Raw genomic sequence first — 23,719 nt, 5'->3', positions numbered from 1 at the left:
TACCTCGGCCAAACACCCCTCGCGCTGACTTCCACTAACATACACGCTTCCCGTTTCCCGTTGCGAAAAGGCTTGTCTTCCGCTGCCTGTCCTGTCGAGCCTGTCTACGCCAATCCGCGCCCCTAGTTTACGCACACTTCCGCCTGCCGTCGATAAGATAAGCCGCCGCGCTCTAAACCCTGTCGAATACTCGGTCATCCCGATAACCTTTTGCTGTTTGTGCCGGCGGGCAAGACTCGATCGAGGTCTATTATCTACGGAGCACGGAGCTAATTGACAGGTCAGGTGTAGACTTGTCGCCGAAAAAGTACTGTACTGTACGTCTCCACCTGATAATTTTATCTATTGCTTCGAATGCATGCGTGGATAAGGCAGAGAACAGAGCACTTTGTGCGCCTGTGCAGCCGTCGCTAATCGAAGCACGTTTTGATCTTGTTCGCCATGTAGATCGAACATGTGCTTGCGTAACGTAAATTATGTGGCCATGGAAGACTGGATGTTCTACCAGGTAGAGCCTTTATTTTAATGAGTTTAAACTAAAGCACTTGTAACGCATGCTATTGACGATTGTAATATGAGGTCACTGGGCTAGAGTTTAGCTTTGTCTGTTCTTGTAATACCTACTGTAGGTACATGTGTTACATACCTTAGGTACCTATGTTAAGCAATTTAATGCTTTCAAGGACAGCTCAAGTTCCAAGGATACATAATTTAGTCGCCTAAAGCCGTCACTATTTACTGTATAATATCAGTATAAAGTGTCACTTACACTCGAAGAAGCAGAGAAACTGGCAAGGTTTCCTACATCTCATCAAACTTTCATGAATTCTATTCCATATATTTACTCTATCTAGCACCGTATATTTCGGAGACTGGATGGGCCCGTTCAGTAATGTACCTTAAACTAAAGGTTACAGGTCGAGCCTTATTAAATGCTCTTGTGTGAGGTGAGGTTATTCCCAAAGAGCAATATGCTACGGGCTTTCTATCGCTCTAGCTGGAGCTTCATCACAACGGAACTCAAAATACCAAAGTCGCACTTTACTCTAGCTTTCAGACAGCTTCCACAGACAGGATGTGCTCCATACCCAAGGTAATATAACCGCTGTTTACTTCCGCCTTGGCGATTAACAGCTTTTTGCGAGATGTAGATGTGTTTTGTTACTGTAGGGTCGAGCTAAAAGCACGGACCGCGGTCTACCCTCACCTCACCTCATGGCATACATGTCTTGGCAGTAAATCCCCACCTTCTTAGTTTAATACTGAGGTTTTACCTCGTACTTTTATATTTCTGTCAATATTAGACTTGTATGGCATGTCAATTGTTATCAAAATTGAAACCGCATTGGCAATTCCAAATACAAAACACTATAGCGAGCCATTTCAATCGGAGCTTCTTGACAACAAACTCCCTTGTCTTACTAGACTAAGCCTAACGCGTTGCAGCCTCAACACGACGCGTTCACTTTAGCTGACCGTCAATCAATAATCAAAATCTCACAATTGTATCCTACCTTGTCCGAATGTCTTCCCGCCGCCACCTGGTATCACGCTCCCGCGTGAACAATCAAGAATCATCTCCAGCTCCGCGCGGAAGTGGAAGTGGAAGTGCCCGCCAACGCGATGCGCCTGCTCGTCAACCAGTCGCTCTTCCCCCATATGAGCCTCCCAGTTTTCCTCTAACGCAGGCCGCACAACGCGATCTCGACAGTCTGCGGACAAACCATGACTATTCCAAGTACAAGAAGCATCTCGGGGGTGCGATCAAAGCCATAACAACCTGCGCTACGGAAATCAACGATCAGCTTACAATCCGCCAGGATTTGGTCCGCAGAGGCGAGGAAAAGAGACGTCAGGCAGGCCAGGGCGACGAAGATAAGACCGAAATGCAGAACGAGATGGAGAGCCAGGCTAGATTCATGGAGAGGAAAGTCGTCGACTTGACTGCTAAGGCAGAGAAATCACTGCGCGAGCTGATTGATTATGGTGACGAACTTGCAATGCAAGACGCCATGATGACCGAGGTCAGTGGCAATATAGCTGCGGTACCTGTCGTTCAGCCTCGCGCGTCTAGACATCGGAGAGCAAGGGGTGATGGAGAGGACGAAGAAGAGAACGGGGAAGAAGACGCAAGCCAAGACGGCGATGGCTCTCCCGCTGATGACCAAGAGGTTCTCAGTGCTGTCGAGCTTCTGCGGAAAGCCAAGCAGGACTATCTTACCCAGTACTCGTCGAAAACCATGTTGGAAAGGTACCTTACCGCTTGCCTATCCGGGATACCGTATTGAAGACTAACAAGAACCGCTCTAGATATGATGTGAACGATTTCAGGCTGTTCAAACAGGTTATTCATGATGCTCAACATCCTGGTGATGACGCGCCCCCAGTTCCTCACACAAGGACATGGTTCCCAGAGGACAATGCCACCCAAGGGTCTAGCTCTCGCAGACGTCGAAATAACACTACGGATAATACAAGCAATGCCGACGATTCTGATGGTGATATAGTCATCCAAAGAGCGACAACGAACTTGAGGTGCCCATTCACCTTGGGGATCTTCGAGGAACCATTTACTAGCAAAAAATGCAAACATACCTTCGAGAAGAAAGCCATCCTACGCTATATCGAAACCGATGGTAGCCAGTTTGCGACTCCTGGTCAGCCTGGGCGTGGGACAAAGCAGGTCAAATGCATTACAACAGGTTGTGATGTTGTAAGTCAAAGTCCGTTCAGTATTGATGAGTGCAGAGATTAACATGTTTTTAGATGCTTGGGCCCAATGACTTCTACGATGATGCAGTCATTCGTCGGAAGGTTAAGCGTGCAATGAAACGAGAGGAATTAGGAGATGAAGATGACGAAGACGATGCTCCTATAAAGAAGCGCGCAATGTCCATCAACGACGACAGTCCCTCACCCACTAATGGCGATGATGATGGAAAAAGACAGAAAATTGCAAGGATAAAGAGAGAGAGACAGAAGAGTCAGGGCCCAAGTATGGCACCTAACCGTCCAACAGAGCTGTCAAACGATGATGTTGAAGCTATGGATGAGGAGTGATTGCAAGCTATGGCGGGGAATTAGGCCACCCACAACGGAGACAAACCATTGTATTATTCATACTCTACTACGACTTCACATTGACAGAGCCTAACAACTATACCCATAAACTAGTCGCTCACAGAGTAAAATATGTCTCTTGCTATCCTATAATCCAATCAGCTGAGCTGAGCTTCCAGGTATGCCGAGAAATTCTCACTAAAAAAGGGTTGCGGCTTAGGATATCAAAATTTGAAACACAGATATTCAAGCATGATGACAGCTAACTCTCCACTCCCATGTTTCCCCTATTTCCTCTCCGCAACACCAATCCACTCCCCCCCAAGCTAACATGCGCCCCTCAACCGATATCTCCCTCCCAATTTCCTCCAGCGTAGCAACCTTGCTCATCTTTCCCAGATCCAAACCTTCTCCTAAAGCAATCAATTGGAAAAAATACCTATGCTCACCATGCTACAAGATGACATCTCAAAGTCAGCAATCATTACTCAATCACAACAGAAATCCAAACACTGATCATGACTCCCCCGAACCGGCGCAGGAATCTATCTGGACAGACGATAAACATACACCTCTCAACGGCCTAGGCCCCGCATAAACCGTACCCCTCCTATTCAACCCATACCTAAACCCGCCACTCAACTCATTCCCCCTACCCGTCTCCACCACATCCTCCTGCGCAACGGCAGTTTTCCCCGGCGGTATACCGTAGAAAACACCGTGAGTAATCGGGCTCGGCAGCGGCGCGTCGGGGTCTTGAATCACGAGCAGGTATTCTTTTACGCGTTCCGGGTCCAGGGAAGAGGGCAGCGTCCAGGTTAGTGTTGGGAAGGTATCGGCGCCATCCTGCGTGTATTGCACGGCCATGATGGAGCCGCTGGGGCCGCATGTTGGGGAGGTCATGGGGATTGTTGGCGGTGGGCTGGGGGAGGGGGAGGCGGTGGTAAAGGCGGGGACGAGGCCATGGGGGCGGGTGAAGAGTTTGGGGTCGTGGGCGTGGAGGTTGGTGGTTAGGTAGGAGATAGTACGTTCTAGGTATTCCATTTTGGCTTTCTGTCTGTATAGGTAGAGGGAAGAGGAAAGGTAGAGATATAGATAGTGATAGAGATAGAAGTAATATTTCAGGGTTTGTTTGACATATATGCACTGAAGATGGAAGATTCTTGCTTCCGGTAAATGTGAATAAAACCAGTCATTTCTTTCTCTGCTTTAAGGCTTATTTATATACACAATTGGGTATTGGACAAAAGCATATATCGGTCATCGTCGGCGAGCTTTCCTTGAGGCTCGGCGTGCTTATTGGCGGGGTTTTCGTAAGCTGCCGATTAAGCCCGAGCGAGGAAGGCATATCACGTGTACACGTAGCAATACGCGTCCTGGGTCATTGAACTTGAGTTGGCATAATTGCTCCGAAATATGCACTATGCCATTATGGTATTCTCTGCATATAATTCAGACAATGTACGAGTGCTACTATGTGGATGAAGAAGCCAAGTCTTGCGGTCCCGTGATCTGATAGAATCAACTATTGTAGCTTAGCGAGGACGGAAAGGGGGGTGGGGTCTGTGGAAACATCTCAATTCGTCTAAAGAAACGATCAGTAGTAAAATCAAAACATTTGATGAAGTTAGAGCTCTCAAAAACTGGTTTCGGAGTGGTTAGATTTCCCTTTCCGGGGAAGTTCTGACAGATCAGAAGTGGGATGTCCCGGCTGCATGACATGATAACTCCAGGGCTAAAGATTACTACCTACACAACTATTACATATACTGCTCACTGTTCCTTCTCCTCTATTCTTCTATTCTTCTAAACCCATCCTTCAACATGGCTACGACTTCAATCCAGGCTCCCAATCTCTTCAACGTCAATGGCCTCGTTGCCGTTATCACAGGAGGCGGATCAGGTACTCTTCCATTTCTTCAAGTGAATCTATTATGCCTGAATTAACGGACAATACGCAGGTATCGGCCTCATGATGGCAAGAGCTTTAGCTCTCAACGGGGCCCACAGAATCTACATTGTAGGCCGCCGAAAAGACGTGCTTGAGAAAGCGTCCCAATCTGTCTCAACAAACAACATATTCCCCATCGTAGGCGACGTTACCTCCAAAGAAGCCCTCGCTTCTGTTGTCTCTACCATCCAATCCGAAGTCGGGTACATCAATCTTTTAATCGCCAACTCAGGCATCCTAGGCGTAAGCAACTTTGAATTCATCTTCCAGGAGATATTCTTATCGGTGTTTTGAAAACTTCCCACCAAAATATCATTCTAATCAATTAAACTTTTCTGACTTTGCAGTGTCTCAGCCTCAATCGGCGATGCCACAAGCAGAAATCAAAACAGTAGCAGATTTCCAAAAAGCATATGGAGAGACGCCCTTTGACGAACATTTGGATACGTTCAAGCTGAATACGACGGCGGCATGGTATACGATTCTCGCATTCTTGGGACTGTTGGACGAGGGGAATAAGAAGGGGAATGTTGAGCAAAAGAGTCAGGTTATTGGTACGGGCAGTCTTGCTGGGTTTAACAGATCTACGCCTGGCGGATACGCGTATGGGGTATGCTTAATTCCTCAGTGAAATCCCATTCTCTTCTATGAGGATTGAGGAGCTGGGGGTTTTTTCGGTGACCTAGATGCAAGCTCCCGAGATAACTCCTAAGTCTCGCAGCTCTCCAAATACCAGCTTTTTAGCTTGCTAATTCGTTGGGGTAGGAAAGCAAAGCGGCTACCACGCATATGATGAAGCAGCTGGCTACGGGCTTGGCTCCTCTGGGTATTCGATCGAACGTTCTCGCTCCTGGCCGTAAGTCTGTATTTCGAGTTCTCAGTATTGGGTCAGATCAGCTGCGATGTATAACATGGCTACACGAACATTGAAGATCAACATCATAATCTCTGCTACTGGGCACATTATTTCGCTCTCGACTTTCCTGGATTTGCTTGCTGACTCTTCCCAAGTGTTCCCCTCAGACTTGGCCGCACCCATAATCGGCAACGGGATCTTTCCACGTGACAAGATTCCTCTAGAGCGAGTAGGAACGGAAGAAGATATGGCAGGGGCGATCCTTTTCCTCACAAGTAAAGCAGGAGCTTACTGCACGGGTAACGTGCTGTTACTCGATGGTGGAAGGTTGAGCATGCTTCCGGCGACTTATTGATTTTCTTTTCTGCACTTGGAGCATATGGCCGTCAGTTATGCGCAATATAGAGGTTAGAACGCATAGATAGATGGGTAGAAGGATCTGCTTCTCAGATCTTGGAACTCAGCGGAGCAGAGAACACTTTCGAATCCGTAAGAGGCCCGAATATGGCTATATGTTTTCTGCATCTACTTTGTTGCTCGTAAGAAGAGATTCCCAAAAGTAGAAATACTCCTTGGAAATCTGCTTACAGACACCCACCCCATCTGCGCTTATGGAACAAAAGATTGGTGTCCTAGCGGGTGATGGCGAGGCGTAGAGTGTGGATGTACTCATCCAGTGACATCCATAATGTAGACCTATGCATGGACATTCGCTTCTAAGGTAGCTGATAGCCTGATACAACGTTGGGCTGAAATGTCTCTTTTAGGGAGGTAGGGCTTTCCGTCGTATATCTTGCATTCTGTGACATCGGCATTATATGGATGTATTACCTGCGTGTGCGGGTATGCAACCTGGAATGTACTAGCCGTCGCTAACTCGTTGCATGGTCTGGCGACGGGTAGCCTGAGCATGAGGCTGATGGTGGCTGAAAACTACCTTTCTTGCAGTATATACTTGTTCCTTTAGATAACCTCCAATCTTTATGTCTATGTCTTAGACATCGACGCTCTCGGGCTTATGGAATCTGTCATCTCGATGTATCTAGGCTCCTTTGTCGAGATCGTAACCAAAATTGAATCTGAGCCCTTATAGAACGATCAAGTCTTGCACCTACCTCATGCTACCCAATTTCCGGTACCAAAGACAAACTGGTTGGAACTCGAGGCCAGGATCTCGAGCCTCAGCGTCACCTCGCCATTGGTTACTTCCGGGGGATTTCCGCTTGCAAGATATGAAAGATAGGATGAAGTATTTCGCCACGTTTCTCTTTCAGCCTTCGGGACATGTGGCCGGGGCACACCCAAAAGAAATCAGGGGTCAAACCCTAAAAGGTTGTCGTCATAGAGACTGAGGGAGGTTACACATTAGAAAATTCGATTACAATCTCTCTAAAGTTGTGTCCTTCAACGTTTAGAATAGAGAATCGTAGCAAAATGTGTATCGATACCGACTGTTTTTTGAGATTCTGCCTTGTGGGAGATGGAAGAAAAGTAGATTCCGTAACTATTGACTTGCTCGATAGTGTCTGTACCAAGGACATGTTGAAAGGTTGATGACATTTCAATATCAGCCCGACACGGAACCGTAATTCGACAGCCGTGATTGCTACTTCTATTTCGGCATGAGGGAGCAATGCAACTATAAAACCAAGATACTATAGCTCGCAAAGAACCTTTGAAAGGGGAAAAGATCTTCCAAGTCCTTTACGACGACTCCTAGATCAGGTAGCGACTAGCTATAACTTGAACAAAATAAATGAAAGCATACTATAAGTTCCTATAGCTCCTTCCTATGAAGTACAGCGGAGACAATACTGGGTGGCAGTGCTGTGATCAGATGAGTTGCACCCCCCACCTGTTCATAGTCGAAAGCTAGGAAGTTCCCATCAGTAAACATGTACATCTCGGGATTTGCCATATTTGGCCTTTCTCAAGCCGATCCTATCGAAATCATTCCTTTGATCGGATCGTGCCGAAGTTGGAGCAGAGCATCCAATATAAATCCTAGTAATTGCCACAAACATATTCTGTTGCAATGGTGATCTGAGACCGAATAGTTCGCCGAAGAACCGCCCGCGGATGTTGGATAGATGAATATGAATGCATGACATCCCACTTAGACCCCACCTTGTTTCTCCGATCCGGGGGAATAGTCAGTTATACTTCTGAATTTCCAGGCTACGGAAACTCGGGATGCCAACCGCACAAGTGGAAGAAGAAATTTCAATATTGTAAATTGGGACAGAGGTGGAGAGAAAATACAGGTTTGGTTCCAAATAGAAATTAGAATTCAAAATTGCATGAAATGTACCATGGTAACATTTTAAAAATACCGCATAAGCAAATGACTTGGTCGCAGTTACAGAGAGAAAATGGAGTATGGGAATTTAGTTTTTCCTAGGGAGGATGTTGCCGACCAATCATCTGCTCCAACCAGTCCCCCTTTCAATAGAGGATTTAGCCGAATGTTGTTTTAGAAGAGGAATTTTACCCATCGTCCGGCAGATGGAGTAAGGTTTCCCCGCACCCGAGGAACCTTGCAGGGTCTGTCTGTACTTGGCGCATGTCCTGGTGACCACCTGGTCTCTGCATGGTACCTGATATATTCTATCATTTAAGTTTTAACTTACGCTTCAGAGCATAGATGTCGTATCATGCCCCCTTTTGACCAGATTCGAATATATTAGATCGGAACAATTTCTCTCGGCTGATTAAGAAGATCTAGATTCTTTAAGTAAGGGATATAGAAGCTTGAGACAATTCGATCGGGGGTACATGATCGTATAAGGTACACGAGGTACTTGCCACTTTCCAGTCGCTCGTCTTGCTTTACAGCCTATTGGCAGTATGATAAGGAGCTGGGGCAAAATCCAAGATAGGCGAAAAAGTTGTTGGACCACATGTCAGTTAACTTGAAACGTTCTAAGTTATGGTTGGTTGAGAATGATGGTCGCTTAACATCTCGTTCTTATGTTTCCCCGTTCCACGGGTCCATTGCCTCCGCATCCGATCCTGACGATACTTTCTTTAGCTTGAGTCTGGAGAGAATATCTGATATGGAGAAATTGGAGGAGAAGCACCTCAACGAAGCCACAACCTGTGGGGCTTGATCTATTCCGGCTGCTTTCACTCCGCCGGTTGCCTCCCCGCATTCCCATACCCCATCTTCCAATGGCGCTTGACATGTGGAGGTGTAAAGAAGTTCGAGGAGGCGAATTTTCTAACAGAACACATATAAGAGCAGAGTAATTCCTCTAAATGGTATCATCATCACCCAGAACAGCATCAATAGTCCTTCACTATGATTTCCGCCGCCCTCACCTTCTCTGCCCTCCTGGTTTCGGTCCGCGCTCAGCTGGCAGGTACTTTGACCACTGAGACTCACCCACCTCTTGAGGTCAGCCAATGTACCGCCAGTGGATGTACAACCTCTTCAGCGGCCATTGTCATCGATGCGAACTGGAGATGGCTTCACAACAAGGTTGGGTATACCAACTGCTACACTGGTAACACTTGGAACGCGACTGTCTGCCCAGATGCCGTGACTTGTGCGGCCAACTGTGCTTTGGATGGAGCCGACTATTCTGGAACCTATGGTATTACCACAAGCGGCAACTCGTTGAAACTCAGCTTCGTCACAAAGGGCACGAACACCAACGTCGGTTCTCGAACATACCTCATGGCCGCAGGAAGTACAACCGCCTACCAAATTTTGTCGCTCATGAACCAGGAATTCACCTTCGACGTTGATGTGTCCAATCTCCCTTGCGGTCTCAACGGCGCCCTCTACTTCAGTGAAATGGATGCCGACGGAGGAATGGCCAAGTATGCGACAAATTTGGCGGGTGCCAAGTACGGAACTGGATACTGTGATGCCCAATGTCCCCAGGACGTCAAGTTCATCAACGGAGAGGTAAATTTTGACCCCACATGCTCATTATGAAGCGGTTGAGCTAACGATGACGCACAGGCAAACTCTGTCGGCTGGACTCCCTCGTCGAATGATGCGAACGCTGGTCTCGGAACATATGGAACGTGCTGTAACGAGATGGATATCTGGGAGGCAAACAAAATCTCAGCAGCCTACACTCCGTAGGGTCCCCCATGTCAAGTCACCCAACTCTGGCTAACATGTTTTGGCAGTCATCCTTGCTCCGTCACTGAACAAACCCGATGCAGTGGAACCGACTGTGGAATCGGCGCGAGATATTCCTCCCTATGCGATGCTGATGGATGTGATTTCAACTCGTACCGTATGGGCAACACCACCTTCTACGGCGCGGGCTTGACTGTTGATACATCAAAGCCATTCACAGTCGTTACCCAATTCATCTCCACCGACGGAACTGCAACCGGTGACTTGCAGGAGATCAAGAGATTCTATGTCCAAGATGGCACAACCATTCCGAACTCCGCCTCTACAGTTTCTGGCGTTACAGGCAACTCCATTACCGACACCTTCTGTGCCGCCCAAAAGACAGCTTTCGGGGACACCAACGAGTTCGCCGCTAAGGGTGGTCTCAAGCAAATTGGTGACGCTATCAAGAAGGGAATGGTTCTCGTCATGTCCATCTGGGATGACCATAGCGCCGACATGCTCTGGCTCGATGCCCCTTACCCACCGACCAAGGACGCCAGCAGCCCAGGTGTCACCCGAGGCACCTGTGGAGCCGACTCAGGTGTTCCAGCTACTGTCGAGGCCGATTCAGCCAGTGCCTCCGTCACTTACTCTAACATCAAATGGGGACCTCTTAACTCAACTTTCACGGCAACAGCTGCCGCTGTCGGAGGTATCAAAAACCGCGAGAACGCTAGATTGTAGTACTCAAACCTTTCTAGTCTCAGTGCCTGCAAAGAACTACTTTGCTACCAGAAGATAATGGCCTCGATGGATCTTAGATTCTAGGACTTTGTAGATAGATATGCGCGCAACTTCGGCTGTATATAGATTGACATGGTTGGAACTTTCTTTTCTGTATCTAGTTCTAGTGGAGGATTTATATGTGAGAAATAAAAATTCATTCGTTTTCCAAGAAAAATAAGAATGCGAATGCCACTCGACATGCTGAGAATTGTGGATAATGACGCGATGATAATTTGAAATGGATATACACAGTAAGTACAAGCAACTGCAACGCGACCTGCCTCTCTACTGCTACAAATGTTAAGGCCACTGAGCGAGTGTGAAGATGTAGAAGGAAGGAAGGAGTCACGACGTTGTTGCGCGAACTATAGCGCCGAAACAGACACGTGATATTACTCCGAGTATGCCCCGCAATAAAATATCGCAAGGCTGAACTTTCCCCTCTTAAATTCTTTAACTCTTCCACCAATTCCAATTGATTGCTCAATATGCCGAAACGGAAACGCGCATACCAATCGAACCCCCAAGCCGAAACACTCGAGCATCTCACCCACAGCAAAAAGACCATACAACGGGCCCTAAAACTAGCCAAAGGGTTCGAGCGGCAGAAACTGGGCAAAAGATTGAAGCTTGCACAGGCCAAGGGAGAAGATGCGGCGCGTATAAATAGGGAGATTACAGCTTGGAAAGGGATAGAGCTGAGTGAGGTGGCGGAGAATTATCTGTATGCGCGGATTGCGAAGGTTAAGCGGTTTGTGGATAGCGGGCTGTTGCCGGAAGAGGTGGTGAGGGGGAGGAAGGAGAAGGAGGGGATGGGCGAGGAGGAACGTGTAGCATTGAATAATGTTACGAGTGGGATGTGTAATACGAAGTGTGTGAAGGAGGCTTTGGAGGAGGCGCTGAAGGGTTTATACCTAGCTATGGGGATTCCAATAGAGCTTGGCAAGGCAAAGGGGGGGAAGGAGAAAGAAAAAGAAAAAGAGATAATGCCGAAAGGTATACTGAAGGATTCTAGGAGGCTTGAACCAGCAAATTTGGCAGAAGACAGTGATGGATGCGAAGGATTAGAACGGGACAGCATGGAATCCGATGAAGAGGAAGGCCATGATATAGAAAAGGACGACGAGGATGTGATCTCAGAAGACCTCTCACGCTACGACGCTCTCCTCGGCTCCTCCGATTCTAGTTCTTCAGACGAAGACAACAATAACCGCCCACAACTCACGAAAAGGCACCCAGCCCAATCCAAACAACTATCGCTCTCACTCTCTCCATCGCCCACCACATCTCCTCCACCGCCCTCCAAACGCCTCAAATCGAAGACCAAAGCCCCCACCACCACCACCACTGCCCCAAAAGGCACAACTTTCCTCCCTACCCTCCTCGGTGGCTACTACTCCGGCTCCGAATCCGCCTCAGACCTCGAGAACTTCACGCCCGCGCCCGCGCGAAAAAACCGCCGCGGCCAAATGGAGCGGCGGAAAATCGCCGAGAAGAAATTCGGAGAGCGCGCCAAGCACATCCAGAGCGGCCAACCCAAGGCGTCGGAAATGTGGAAGGATAAGCGGGAAGCCAAGTCTAAGTCCAGCAGAGGAAGAGGAGGTAGAGCACCTCCGACATTCTCAAGAGCAACGGGGGATAATGCTATAGAAGTAAGCGGGAACGTAAAGAAGAGGGGTGTGGGCCGCAAAGATGATGCGGGCGTGCTGCATCCTAGTTGGGCGGCTGCGAAGGCTGCGAAGGAGGCGAAGATGAGTGCAACGTTTATGGGGAAGAAGGTTACGTTTGATTGATAGATACCTAGCGAGATACCCATACTGCCTAGGCTAGGTACGCAAGAGTCGGGTTTACAGAACATATATATAGGTATATATGCTCGATTCTAGTCGTTATCTATACCAAGCTTAAAAATTATCGTCCATACTTCTCATTTTACCCCTTGCTCTAGAGGCAAGTATTTCTTAGGGATGGTAGATCTTATGAAGTCCCGTCTATTGAGGGGATCTGAAAGAGAGAGAAAAACATATACTCTTATGAAGTTCTAGTGTTTAAATTTCACTGTGGAACAAAGTTGTCGGAAAGTGCTGAGATAGGTTAGAACGCAGACCAAAGAAACAGCTCAAAGGATCCCATTGCCATAATTTCTTGACATTGCATTGCTTCATACAGTCATCTTGTCTCGTCTATCGTACGATTTCGGCTTTGTATCTCGTATCTTTCCCTGCCCCTAGCTCCGTATTGTGTATTATGCCAGCTTCCAGCGCCTTCAAGTCGAACAAAAACTCCAAGTTACACACAGAAAGTCTGTCTAAATGCCATGCATACTGCTGCTCAGTCCAGATCAATGCCATTCAACGCCTCCTCCAAACTCCCCTTTTCAAATTTCTCTTGTCCAAGTTCCTCGTTTTGTTCGGGGACTTGCGGACATACCGTCTCGAGTTTTGCGCTCAATTCCTCTGTTTGCTTCTTGACGCCTTCAACTTCCTTCTCAAGGTCATCTCCTTCTACCTCGCTACCTTCACTGGGTTCAGGGTCTGTAAGCGGCGGCGTGACTTCCCCAGCAAATTCCCTCCTCACGTGCCTTAGATTCCTCTTCAACACACACATCTCACTCGCTATCCCGGGTCCGAAGGCACAGCCAATCACAAAATCCTTCACTTTTCCTCCTGGCGCCATATCATCCATATCCTTCTGCCGCAGCCGATCCAAGACCGAGATGATCGTCGCGGAGGATGAGTTGCCGTGCTTGATATACGTGTCGTAGCTGGCGCGCATGTGCTCGGGTGTTATGGACATTACACGCTCGACACCTGTGAGGATGGTGGCTCCGCCTGGGTGCAAAGCCCAGTCGAAGTCAGAGGCGGCGGCGTAGTCTGGGGGAAGCGAGGGGATGGAGGCGAGGAGGGAGGAGAAGGCGGGGGCGACGACGGAGCCGGTTAGAGCTGGGACACGGGGGGACAGAACGACTTTCCAACCTGTTGCAAGTCAGATAAAGCTGCCAAGGTCTGTCAAAGAGAGAAAATACCTAAAGGATCAACATCGAACCCCAAATCCTGTTCCGTGTCTGGAATAATCCTATGATCCCACCCCAGCAACTCGTATACCGGCTCCTCCTCGCTCTCCCCACCAATCCCATTACTGAGCACCAGCGCACTCGCACAATCACTGAATAGCGTAATACCTATCCTCGTTTCCTGCAGCTCCGCCGCACTATCCAGCTCACTCCTTACCAGCAGACTAGAAATCTCCAAGGCCACAACAAGCACCCTCGCTCTGCGCCCCATAAACGAACTTCCCAGCGACAAATTCGCAGCCGTCCTTAAACTCGCAAGTCCACCACTACAGCCAATTCCATGTAATAGCACTTTCTCTACCGGCTGTGTAATACCCAGTGCCTTGCAAACATAATGATCAAAACCCGGGTTCGCGCTGTTTGTACAAGTAGTTGAAACGACGTGTGTTATATCTGCAGGAGAGAGGTTCGCTTCATGGAGAGCTTTTTGAGCGGCGGTCACAGCGAGCGCAACGCCGTCTTTGAGGAAGATGGCGCATAGTTCGTTTATGGTAGGGGCGCGCGACATGTTGGCCATGGGGTGGTCGACGGTACCGATTGCAGAGCGGGTGTCGATGCCTGTGTATTTGTTTATCATGCGGATTTTGGTCAAGCTGGAGAATTGGGTTAGCTGGTGGTGTTTTTTGAACGCGGCGAGGGGAGAACAAACGCTGGGGAGTCGGGATAGTGGCGCTGGCAAAGGGTGTCTAATGCCTTTGCATCGAGGAGGTGGACAGGGTATTCTATTCCTATTCCTGTGATTGAGAGGTTCAGGTTTCCAAAGCGTTTGCCAGTGGCTTCGGGAGCATCTTCTGGTATTGCCATGGTCGAGGTAGTTGAGAAGTTATTCTTGTCAATGGTGAAGACTCAATTGAGGTAAAGGTCAAAGTTGATGTCTGTTTGAAGATGAAGTGTGTGCTGGAAGAATTGTACTTGGAACTTGGAACTTGGAACTCGACAGCTCAAGCTCTGGCCAGGCCGAGGTAAATAGTTCCTTGAAGTTGCTGTGGTGTTCTGTAAGGTCGTCCTGTAGGTATTGTGGAGGGGAGGGGGCGATCGATGTCATGGATATTTCAATGGCTGCAGGTGCAGTACGGAGTATCACATCACAAGCCAATTACTATGGGAGGAATTATAATCCAAGGCGAATTGAAATACGGTATTACCTACTTACGGAGAGAATAAGAAGATGGTATTACTCACTCACTGTTCAACAGTTTCCCTTGTTACCCTGTGATTTCCCAACAGTTCTACCTACCCACCTGGGTACCTAGGTAGAGTCTGCAGATGTCTCTCCGCACTGCCAATTCGACACACGTCAAGAAATCGAGGGGAAGGCTCTGCGCTTGGACCATCCTAATCCTGGTCTATCTCCCGATAAGAAGGATCAGATGTGACGGATCAGGTTTCGCCCAGCCTAGCAAGCACCTATTGCGGTTTAGCTCCATGTGCAACTCAGGAACCCGCCCCGCCCCGCGAATGCTTGCATCTTGATTAGTCATGAACAATAATGCCCACTGTCGCCCACTGTCGCCCATCTGATTTGAGCGAGACCGAGAATGGCAATGCATTTTCACATGCGCATGTGAGTGAGAGATAAAGGTACCTGCATATACTCCATACAGTATGTACCTCACTCTATAAGACACATTCTCTCTTTCTATGCTGGTAGGTCTCTACCATTCTAAGATAAGCTATCGAGTACCGTCTTATTACAGTATTTACTTTCATACTCGCAAATGGCTGACAATTGTCAGCTTCCCCCGCACCCGCCCAAACCACTCACTCCTATCTGTAGGCCACAATATCCGAAGCTATCAAACCCAGTAACATGGCAGTAATCATCCTGCCCACCCTCCCATTCTGGCTCCATCTCCTCATCGAGCTGCCAGCATCCCTCAACTTCTTCCTCAACCCCTCAGAACAGCTCTCCTCTGCCGCACCACAAGCCCACGCTCTCGTCAGACAGTATGCCGTTCTGCTCTTCGCATCTAGCTTAGTGGCATTGATATTTGCTACTCGCCAAGTCGATAGGACGAGCAGGAATGTGGCGGGGGCGTTGGCTGTGTATCACCTTGCGCCTTTGGTGAGAGCCGTGAGTCGAGTTTTTGGCGGTGAAATCGGGTATGGGAAGGGCCTTGGGGGACCTTGGATACATCTTGCTGTTCATGGGCTTTGTTTCGTGGGATTGAGTAGGATGTATCTCTCGAGACCGTGGAGGAAGAACCTTTGATCTACGGGGATGGATTCAAGGGCAAAATGCTTTCGAAATGGAACTTGTTGGTAAACTGTCATAGGGTTTTGCCAAGAAGCTCTTCATGGGGAAACGGCGATGGAGACGACTTTCTTCGATTCTGATGGTTGATGCCATGTGAAGCCATGCTGAGGTTGAAAAGAGCGGGCATCATACCTAAGTCTCCAATGCCACCGTCTCGTGGCTTGGGGATTTCAAGGGACAAAGACGAAGGATCAACCCTCATGGCAAAGAGTCCTTCTGCCTCCAACCGTCCAATTGACGACGTCTAACTTCACTTTCTCTCTGTGCCACCATGTTAGAAAGCTCAGTCTCGTCAAGTCCATCCAATCCTCCGACAAATTCCAGCCAAAGTTTCTCCCGCGCACTCTCCAAATTGTCAATGGCGTTCTTTGAATTCTCAACCTCCTCTATCCGCTTCTGTATTTTCCTTTCGAATTTCTCCTGGGTAGGATTAGATGGATCATAGTTCATATCTTTCCTTTCTTCAACGAGGTTGCGTTGGGAATTCTCCAGCTCTTCTATCAAGCTCTGTCGTTTCTCCTCGAATTCTCTTTCGGCCCGAGCATTTTCTAATATTGCATCGTCTTGCTCCTGCTTCTTTCGAAGGTCATTCAGGAGCTCATTGACTTGCTCATCCCGCTTCTCTAATTCATCCCGGAGCTCCTCCACTTGTAGCTGGCTTTCGAGACGTAGCTCTTTTTCTTCATGTAAAAGGGCCTCGTTATTCGCGAACGCGGCTTCTAAGACCGACAAGGATCCCGTCAGATCTTTAATATTCGTAGTGATGTCTTCGAGTACTCGTAGGGAAATTAGATATCCAATTTTCGTTAGAGGACCATCATTCTGGGCGTTCGCCAGTCTGATAGTAATCCATTCTGGTAATTCGAAGCCGATAGAAACGATCTGAACATCCGGATCCCAGAGTCCCAAGAGGTGCTGTTGAGTTGGTGGCTCACCTTCCTTCGCCGGATCTCGAGTGAGTTGATCTACGCACGCTTTATCTACTGTCGGGTTATCGGAACTATTCCCAAGAGCAGTAAAAGTGTCTACCATCTGGACGTCGCATCCTAAGGGACTTTCCGGTATTTTGGGGGTGGGTTCTTTGACCTTTTCCTGTTGCATTTGAATCTGGAGCCTACATATCTTCTTTTGATCTGCTTCTCGCCGTACTAATTGTTCGTCAAGTTGAGAGAGCACATCTTTGAGTCGCGCCTGCAAAGAGTTGTTCTCTGATTTGATTGCGATCTGCTTTCCTAATAACTTTTGTACCATCTGCATGAGTTCTTCGATGGTCCGTTGGTGAGTCTTACTTGGGCGTCCTCCGTCTATGGAACTCTTTGGACTTGGTCCAACTCTTTGATTGCCGGGCCATGAATTTGGTATCTCAAAATCCAGCGACATTCCGTCAGAGCGATCTTGATATTCGTTGACCTTGTCCGATGTTATTGGAGGAGGTTCCATGGACGGGTTGAATTCCGGCGTCCACCTTCCTTCCTCCGTATACTTCCACGCCCCACCCTCCTCTCTTACTATCTCTTGCTCCTCTTCGTCATAATACGGCTCCGACAATATATTGTAGACTTGGGCTTTATCGTCTTCTTCGGACATTTTCGCATTTCATATCACACACGTACGCACAAGAGAATGCTTTCTTAGCCGCAACAGCAGACAGTCATTCAATTATTCAAAGCCATTATGACTAAGTAGGTCCGCGAATGTTCAATTCCAGATCATTCGCTGCTTGCCGGCCTTTGTTCCTTGCTTGCATCCGGTTGAGAGTCAGACAGACGCACAAAGAGATGACTAAACTGACTCTTGAAGCATCATTTTTAATCGAAACGGTTTGTTTGTGCTTGTAAATGACGAGCAAGACAAAGGATATGAACAAACAAACGTGGTTATTCGATCACTCGTTAAATCAAACTATGTAATCACTGACACGCTCGCATATTCGGAATCCCTCGAGCTGATATTCTATCACTAGATATCTTCAATATCTATTACTTGATGGTGGCCAACGGTAGTATTTACCATATGAGGAAACGAACATTGAAATCAAAATAAATAAATAAGCCTCATCCTGTGAAAGATACATCGGAAATAATACAAACAAGCCCACGCGGTACAAACTCCATAAACATCAAACTGCAACACTACGAGTCAGTGATTGTCTACTGAGCCGAATAAATGACCTACTGTACCTAGCCAGCGCTACATATAACGCTCTGCACAGTACCGTGCACCTGCAGCGTCGAGCCGACGTAACGGGCCGCTTGATGAAAATAAAGTATAAACCGGTCGGGTGGATAATTCACTATCTTCAAAGGAGTCGTAATGCCGAGTCGCGAGCGCTTTCGTTGCACGTCGCGAATTTTAGGTTCGGCGAGGGGAAGGCGGAAGTGGCTTCCTAAGGATAGATCGCTTTACCAGCTGCTGGTGGGCGAAACTAGAACTAGCTGGGATGGGGTGGGATGGGGTCGGTTCTAAGCAGAATTCCACTACCCCAATTATTCTTATTCTTTTAGGTAAAATTCAAATTACGTTAAATACTTGTGCGGAGCTGTGTTTGGGGCTAGGAGGACTACGTAAATATTCAAGTGCTGCGAACTGAGCTGATGGATGCATGAATACATGCAGCGAAGTTATCTACCGGTATAGGGTTTCGAGGATTGAGATTATATCGTAAGGTAAGGTAGGAAGTAAATATACAAGAACCAGAAAGAAATGGATGGCTTGCTATGCATGCACCACCAACGCCATCGCTTCTTCCTTTCCTCAGAATCCAAAACTATCTAATAAATCACTCCCCTGCGGCTCCTCGAATACCGTCGGTGGCGGTTTATGCTTATATCCACTGACGCTGCCCTTAATCTCCTGCTCGGGGAGGTCCGCGACAACGAGTGAAGAGCGACGGCGCAGCATCTGCCGGGGGTCGGGCTGCTCTAGATTTTGGAGGGGTGGGGTTGGGAGCAAGAATTCCCAGTTGCGGACTTTTAGATCCAGTCAGTCTTTAATTCTAAGGGAAGGCGGAAGGCGAGGGATGGGGAAAAGAGGGGAATAGCTTACCTAAATCCAACGCAAGTAGATCACAGCCCATCCTATCATACAATCTCGCATTATGCAACACAAATGCCCACTCCACTTTCGGCGTGACCTTTGAGGCTCCGCGGAGAGTCTGCAGTGTTTTTTGCCGCAGTTGCGAGTACAGGACTACGAGGGCCGGGTCATCGGTTAGGAAGAGCTTTGCTTGCAGATCGGGTGGTGATTGCGGTGTTTCGAGAAGGGTGTAGACTGGTGACTGTATAGTATTAGTATGCTTGAGTAAGAGGGTTGGGAAAGACATGCAATCAACGCTCGCACCGACATATCTCTTCGGTGCAGCATCCAGAATGCCCATGATGCTAACCAGCGGTTGCCTTCTTGTGCTGCTAACGGCAATACTTTGTCTTGAAGGAGTTCTTTTAAAATAGGCCCTCCTTCGCCTTCGTAGACTCGGGTGACTGCGATTGCGAGTTGAAGATCTTTGAGTTGGTTCAGGATCACATTGACGGCATCTTTAAGGTGATCTGCTAGCAGGAAGAAGGCCGCAGCGTATTCTGAACTTGAAGTTAGGATTGTTCTCGGACCAAAGTGTGACTTCACATACCGTTTCTATGCTTTCCAAGCAACGCATACGCGTTCTTCAAAGCAGCCGTCTTCCACTTCTTATCTTGGAAGTTGTTTGCGAGAAGTCTCATGGTTGCACCTTGCTCGCGATTCCAACCAGCCATTCGCCATAAGCCCTGAAGCACAGCTTTCTTCTTCAATGCAAGGTAGAACAAAGTGCAATCGACAGGATTCTTCATATCGCTTTTTGTGTATTCATTTCGAGCAATGTTCTCGAACTGTGCTTTCTGTAGATGATATAATTAACAACAAGCAAAAGAAAACTTTAGAAGTGAGCTTACCAGCGCGTTTGAATCCGTCATCCACATGAACATCCCACTCTCACGAGCATGCTCCCATAACATCTTCCCATGGAATTGATGTGAGACCATATCAACCAGTATATCTTGGCTGTGACTGTGATATGCCCAATTAATCTCCCTCCACGACAAGTGCACTTCATTAGCTCGACCACGATGCAATGCGTGTTGGCGGAAGAAAAGCATAAACCTTGCAGCATTGTCGTCCATGGATCGCCGTTGCTTCTCAACAATGGCCACGCATTCGACGGCATCAGCTAGATGGATCTGCTCTTGCCTTGTGAGCTGCGGCAAGGCGATTTTGGTGAGCTTTTCGTTAATAGAAAGCGCAACTTCTTCAGTCACAGTCTCTACGTCTTCCTCTTCTTCAGAGAAATTACTAAAAGCCGATTTAGATATTTTGCTTACACCTCGAGATGACGCCGTCTGTCTAAGTCAGTAAAAGGACCTCAAAAGTAAATGGGGAAATACATCAGTAGATAAGTAGAATTCCTCTAAATCTATCCCCAGGTGGCTGTCTATCGACTCGCCCTCGACAAAATATTTCAAAGTCTTGTACAACGCAATCAATACCTTTTGTACCACTGCCGTCTTCCCAGCAAGTGTGCACTGTCCCAAGAACTGTGGATGATAAACAGGAAGAGGCCCATTTAATCTGGAAACAACTTCAAATAAATCCCAAGGGGCCTTGTGGGGAGGAAGCCCAAGAGTAGTTACCACCGGAGCAGAAGGATCAACTGCTTTATCGTAGACGAAAATCTGATTCCCGGCGCCAATAATGAGGTTACCGCCACTCAGCCAGGTCGAATCTCCAATAGGGTGAGGCGTCAGTTCACGAATATTGAACTCTCGTATTGCGGCCCAAGCTGGGCCTTTGTTCAAATAATCAAAACGCATCTGAGCAAGTAGGAGAACCCTAAATTGAAACCCCACCGCGAGAATGGATTGATCGTCTGGGGTTGACGTCCAATCCAGATCCCGGATAGTATCTTGGGATTCATAGTCTTGAGAATATTCGAGTTGAGCTCCTCGGACGTCCCAAATAGTCAACTCAGATCTGGTAGAGTTCACCAGAGCAGCTTTCCGTATGGAGCTACCACTGGCAAGTGCTGGTTCGGATATTCCTGTCGCAACCGAGCAGGTTTCCAGCCAATCGAATTTGTTATTGACTGGGTCTAATTTCGCTGTCCAGGAGCGTAGCAGTCCAGAATGTGTATATGAGATAGCAATGTCCCTTGCAAAGGTGTCTAGGAACCCTGAAATGACGGGAGGGGAGCCCGCAGGATCAACTGGAAGGACGTATGATAGATCATCCGACTCGCCAAGGTCAAATCGACAAAATTCTGAGATAGAAGCTTCATGGTAGCCATTCGTTCCAGCAATACTCCCCCGCATTTGGGGCAATCGGACTTCCCAAACAATGCCTTTCATTTTGGACGTAATGGTAGCAATATGAGCAATAAGGCCTTCTTGCTTCAACTCTGGGAGTACGAGAATGCAAAGAGTCTTCCCTTCAACAGAAAAATCGCAACTAGCAAGTAGATTCGCCTCAAACGACCTCGTATCCCAGAGTGCAACTCTGTCGCGGTGCAGGTAGATAACGAAATTACCCTTTCTCAAAACGCATATTCTATGAATATACTCCTTTTCCGAGATGATGCTTTGGCGCAAAACAGAAGTTCCTCCTTTGAGATCCTTGTGTTTCCATACAATGCCTTCATTACCATCGGTCCGAGTAACAACTGCCCGTCCACTGACGCTTCTGACGATTTTCCTCATGGCAGAAGCATGGCCCGTCCACATGGCTTTAGACACGAACCGGTTTGATCTCGGAGAAGGATCAAATAAATCGGCCACGTTGCTCTCGAAGACCTCAATTTTCCCATCAAAATGATGGACCAGAACATTAAGACCCCCACTAGCTGAATTGCAGTAGTTGCAAAACTGAATATAGCTCGAGTCGCCTGCTAGATCCATCGGCAGGCCAAGATTCAAACCATCGACATGGGCTACATTGAAGATGTTTGTCGTCTGCCGTGCCTTGCATCCTACATTCTCCAGCCCCCATGCAGACATATTCCCCTGCCCATCTAGGACAACACATATTTCCGGGCTTCGATTGGCAACCTCGACCAAATGTGACAGGGCGTGGTCCTCTTTATCTGCCCCTCTTGCTTGGACAGCATGTTCAGTAGCAAGCATAAAGTCCCGTCCATCAATCATAAAAGCAAAGCGTATATCCGAGTTATCTGCTGGTGCCAGACCTCGAGGCGCTATGGACTCCTTCAAGTCAATTTGGGCCCAGAGCTGCAGCAATTGCAGACCATGAGGATCCGTAGCCGCCCATATCCTTAAAACATTGTCCGCGCAGATTGTATATAGCACATTGTCGATCGTCTGGTCTACGTGGTAGGGCCTCCGCCAGTGTATGGCCGTAACAGTAGCGGGATGCGGGAGGTAGCTGAAGTCGAATCTTGTATCGTCCGAGCCAAAGGATAACCTCCTCCATATCTTCACAAGCCTGTCATACTTCCCATTCGAAGCTATGTATGCAGAGTCGTAGGAAAAGTTGGCGAACTTCACAGGGTTGGCTAGCTCTTTCTTCCATACGCATTCAGGTTCGTCCGTCGTTGAGTATAGAGAAAGCCATGACCCTCCCACCAGCAGCTCCTCCGCTAGTCCCCAAGACAGTGTTATTACTAAATCATCCGCGGGTTTCTCTGTAGAAAAGCTATGTTGCAGTGACCACTAATAACCCGTCAGTATACGGCCCTGTATCTCGCAACATTTCAATATCACCTCACCTTCAGAGCATCCTCTCCTTGACCATATGGTTTGTAAATCCGAACATTCGACCCAGCACACGTTGCTATCTTTCCAGACGCCTCGTCAATCGCAATGGCCTCGAGCTGGGCATCGTCATCGTCGTATATCGTTTGCAGGATCGAGTCCGGTCCTGTGAGTACCACAAAGGCATTTCCTGTAATGTATGCCTATTTCACCCACAATTAGTAAATATGCCTAGAGCACAGTATATATAACAGGAGTTTCGCTCACTATGAGCCGTCTACTGTCCCAGCAGCCCGTGCAGACAGCTTGGAGCTTGGCCCGTGGCTTTCCAGGAAGCACTGCTCGCATACTATTTATCGGCGCGCATCGCAGCTCATAACCACAGGGAGGTTTTCCAGAAATACCACGGTCTAGGACAGGTTGCCCCTGGGTGTGCTTGTGTTGGTGGGTAGTTGTCGTATTTAAATCTGCGTTTTGAAAGTTGTTCGCGTTACCTCGCGGTGCCTCGTCAGAAGCTCGAGCGTCCTGCAATGACGCTTGGATGCCACCCCACAGAGCTGATGCCGCATCACGAAGTACATTTCACTAACTCCGAGACAACAAATAGAACATCTGACTACTTTCTTTGCTTTAGAACTCAAAATCAATTAAATCTTGCTCGGGACTATGGTAGCCGTTTTAAACTTCAGTCTATCCTGAACTTCTTGGAGGCATCTCAAGAAGCATGATAATGGTCTTCATCCCGAAATTTTACAACCCCTCCTATTCACTAAACCAGAACGCCCTACACCACCCATGCACACGGGGTATCCAATGCAATCCCTATCCTCCGAACGCCATGCTTGCCGGTACTTGGTCCATATCAGATGCAGATCAATTTCCCCACACTGAATTCCATGGGGTAATATCAGCCAACCAACTCCA

General features: G+C 47.9%; 7 protein-coding genes across 7 annotated transcripts; 4 read left to right on the top strand and 3 right to left on the bottom strand.

Annotated features, from left to right (window-relative positions):
* Positions 1–1,523: 1,523 nt before the first annotated feature.
* LHYA1_G000253 (uncharacterized protein) lies at positions 1,524–3,060 on the top strand (the record flags this gene model as incomplete). Its single annotated transcript, XM_031145246.1, has 3 exons — positions 1,524–2,251; positions 2,311–2,713; positions 2,767–3,060. 3 exons carry the CDS (start codon positions 1,524–1,526, stop codon positions 3,058–3,060), a joined length of 1,425 nt encoding a protein of 474 aa, XP_031009745.1.
* A 246-nt stretch (positions 3,061–3,306) lies between these two features.
* LHYA1_G000252 (UPF0098 protein) lies at positions 3,307–4,104 on the bottom strand (the record flags this gene model as incomplete). The annotated part of the gene is made up of 2 exons (XM_031145245.1): positions 3,307–3,513; positions 3,631–4,104. The coding sequence occupies 2 exons, from the start codon at positions 4,102–4,104 to the stop codon at positions 3,307–3,309; spliced, it is 681 nt and encodes a 226-aa protein (XP_031009746.1).
* Positions 4,105–4,884: 780 nt separating this feature from the next.
* On the top strand, positions 4,885–6,222 carry SAT3_2 (Short-chain dehydrogenase/reductase; the record flags this gene model as incomplete). The annotated part of the gene is made up of 4 exons (XM_031145244.1): positions 4,885–4,963; positions 5,022–5,254; positions 5,367–5,558; positions 5,893–6,222. 4 exons carry the CDS (start codon positions 4,885–4,887, stop codon positions 6,220–6,222), a joined length of 834 nt encoding a protein of 277 aa, XP_031009743.1.
* A 2,946-nt stretch (positions 6,223–9,168) lies between these two features.
* CBH1 (Exoglucanase) lies at positions 9,169–10,689 on the top strand (the record flags this gene model as incomplete). The annotated part of the gene is made up of 3 exons (XM_031145243.1): positions 9,169–9,780; positions 9,838–9,959; positions 10,011–10,689. 3 exons carry the CDS (start codon positions 9,169–9,171, stop codon positions 10,687–10,689), a joined length of 1,413 nt encoding a protein of 470 aa, XP_031009744.1.
* A 2,373-nt stretch (positions 10,690–13,062) lies between these two features.
* On the bottom strand, positions 13,063–14,608 carry stlA (putative polyketide synthase; the record flags this gene model as incomplete). Its single annotated transcript, XM_031145242.1, has 3 exons — positions 13,063–13,706; positions 13,757–14,397; positions 14,454–14,608. 3 exons carry the CDS (start codon positions 14,606–14,608, stop codon positions 13,063–13,065), a joined length of 1,440 nt encoding a protein of 479 aa, XP_031009801.1.
* A 685-nt stretch (positions 14,609–15,293) lies between these two features.
* Positions 15,294–16,016, top strand: LHYA1_G000248 (uncharacterized protein; the record flags this gene model as incomplete). The annotated part of the gene is made up of 2 exons (XM_031145241.1): positions 15,294–15,368; positions 15,582–16,016. 2 exons carry the CDS (start codon positions 15,294–15,296, stop codon positions 16,014–16,016), a joined length of 510 nt encoding a protein of 169 aa, XP_031009800.1.
* A 2,799-nt stretch (positions 16,017–18,815) lies between these two features.
* Positions 18,816–23,364, bottom strand: RAV1 (Regulator of V-ATPase in vacuolar membrane protein; the record flags this gene model as incomplete). Its single annotated transcript, XM_031145240.1, has 9 exons — positions 18,816–19,030; positions 19,107–19,338; positions 19,401–19,636; positions 19,687–19,933; positions 19,988–20,431; positions 20,477–22,753; positions 22,810–22,998; positions 23,063–23,221; positions 23,290–23,364. 9 exons carry the CDS (start codon positions 23,362–23,364, stop codon positions 18,816–18,818), a joined length of 4,074 nt encoding a protein of 1,357 aa, XP_031009803.1.
* Between the last annotated feature and the right edge of the window lie 355 nt (positions 23,365–23,719).

This window comes from Lachnellula hyalina (assembly GCF_007821495.1).
Source record: "Lachnellula hyalina strain CBS 185.66 chromosome Unknown contig00002, whole genome shotgun sequence".
Taxonomy (NCBI): domain Eukaryota; kingdom Fungi; phylum Ascomycota; class Leotiomycetes; order Helotiales; family Lachnaceae; genus Lachnellula; species Lachnellula hyalina.
Note: the sequence above shows the minus strand (reverse complement) of the source record. Positions and strands in the feature narration are given on the sequence as shown.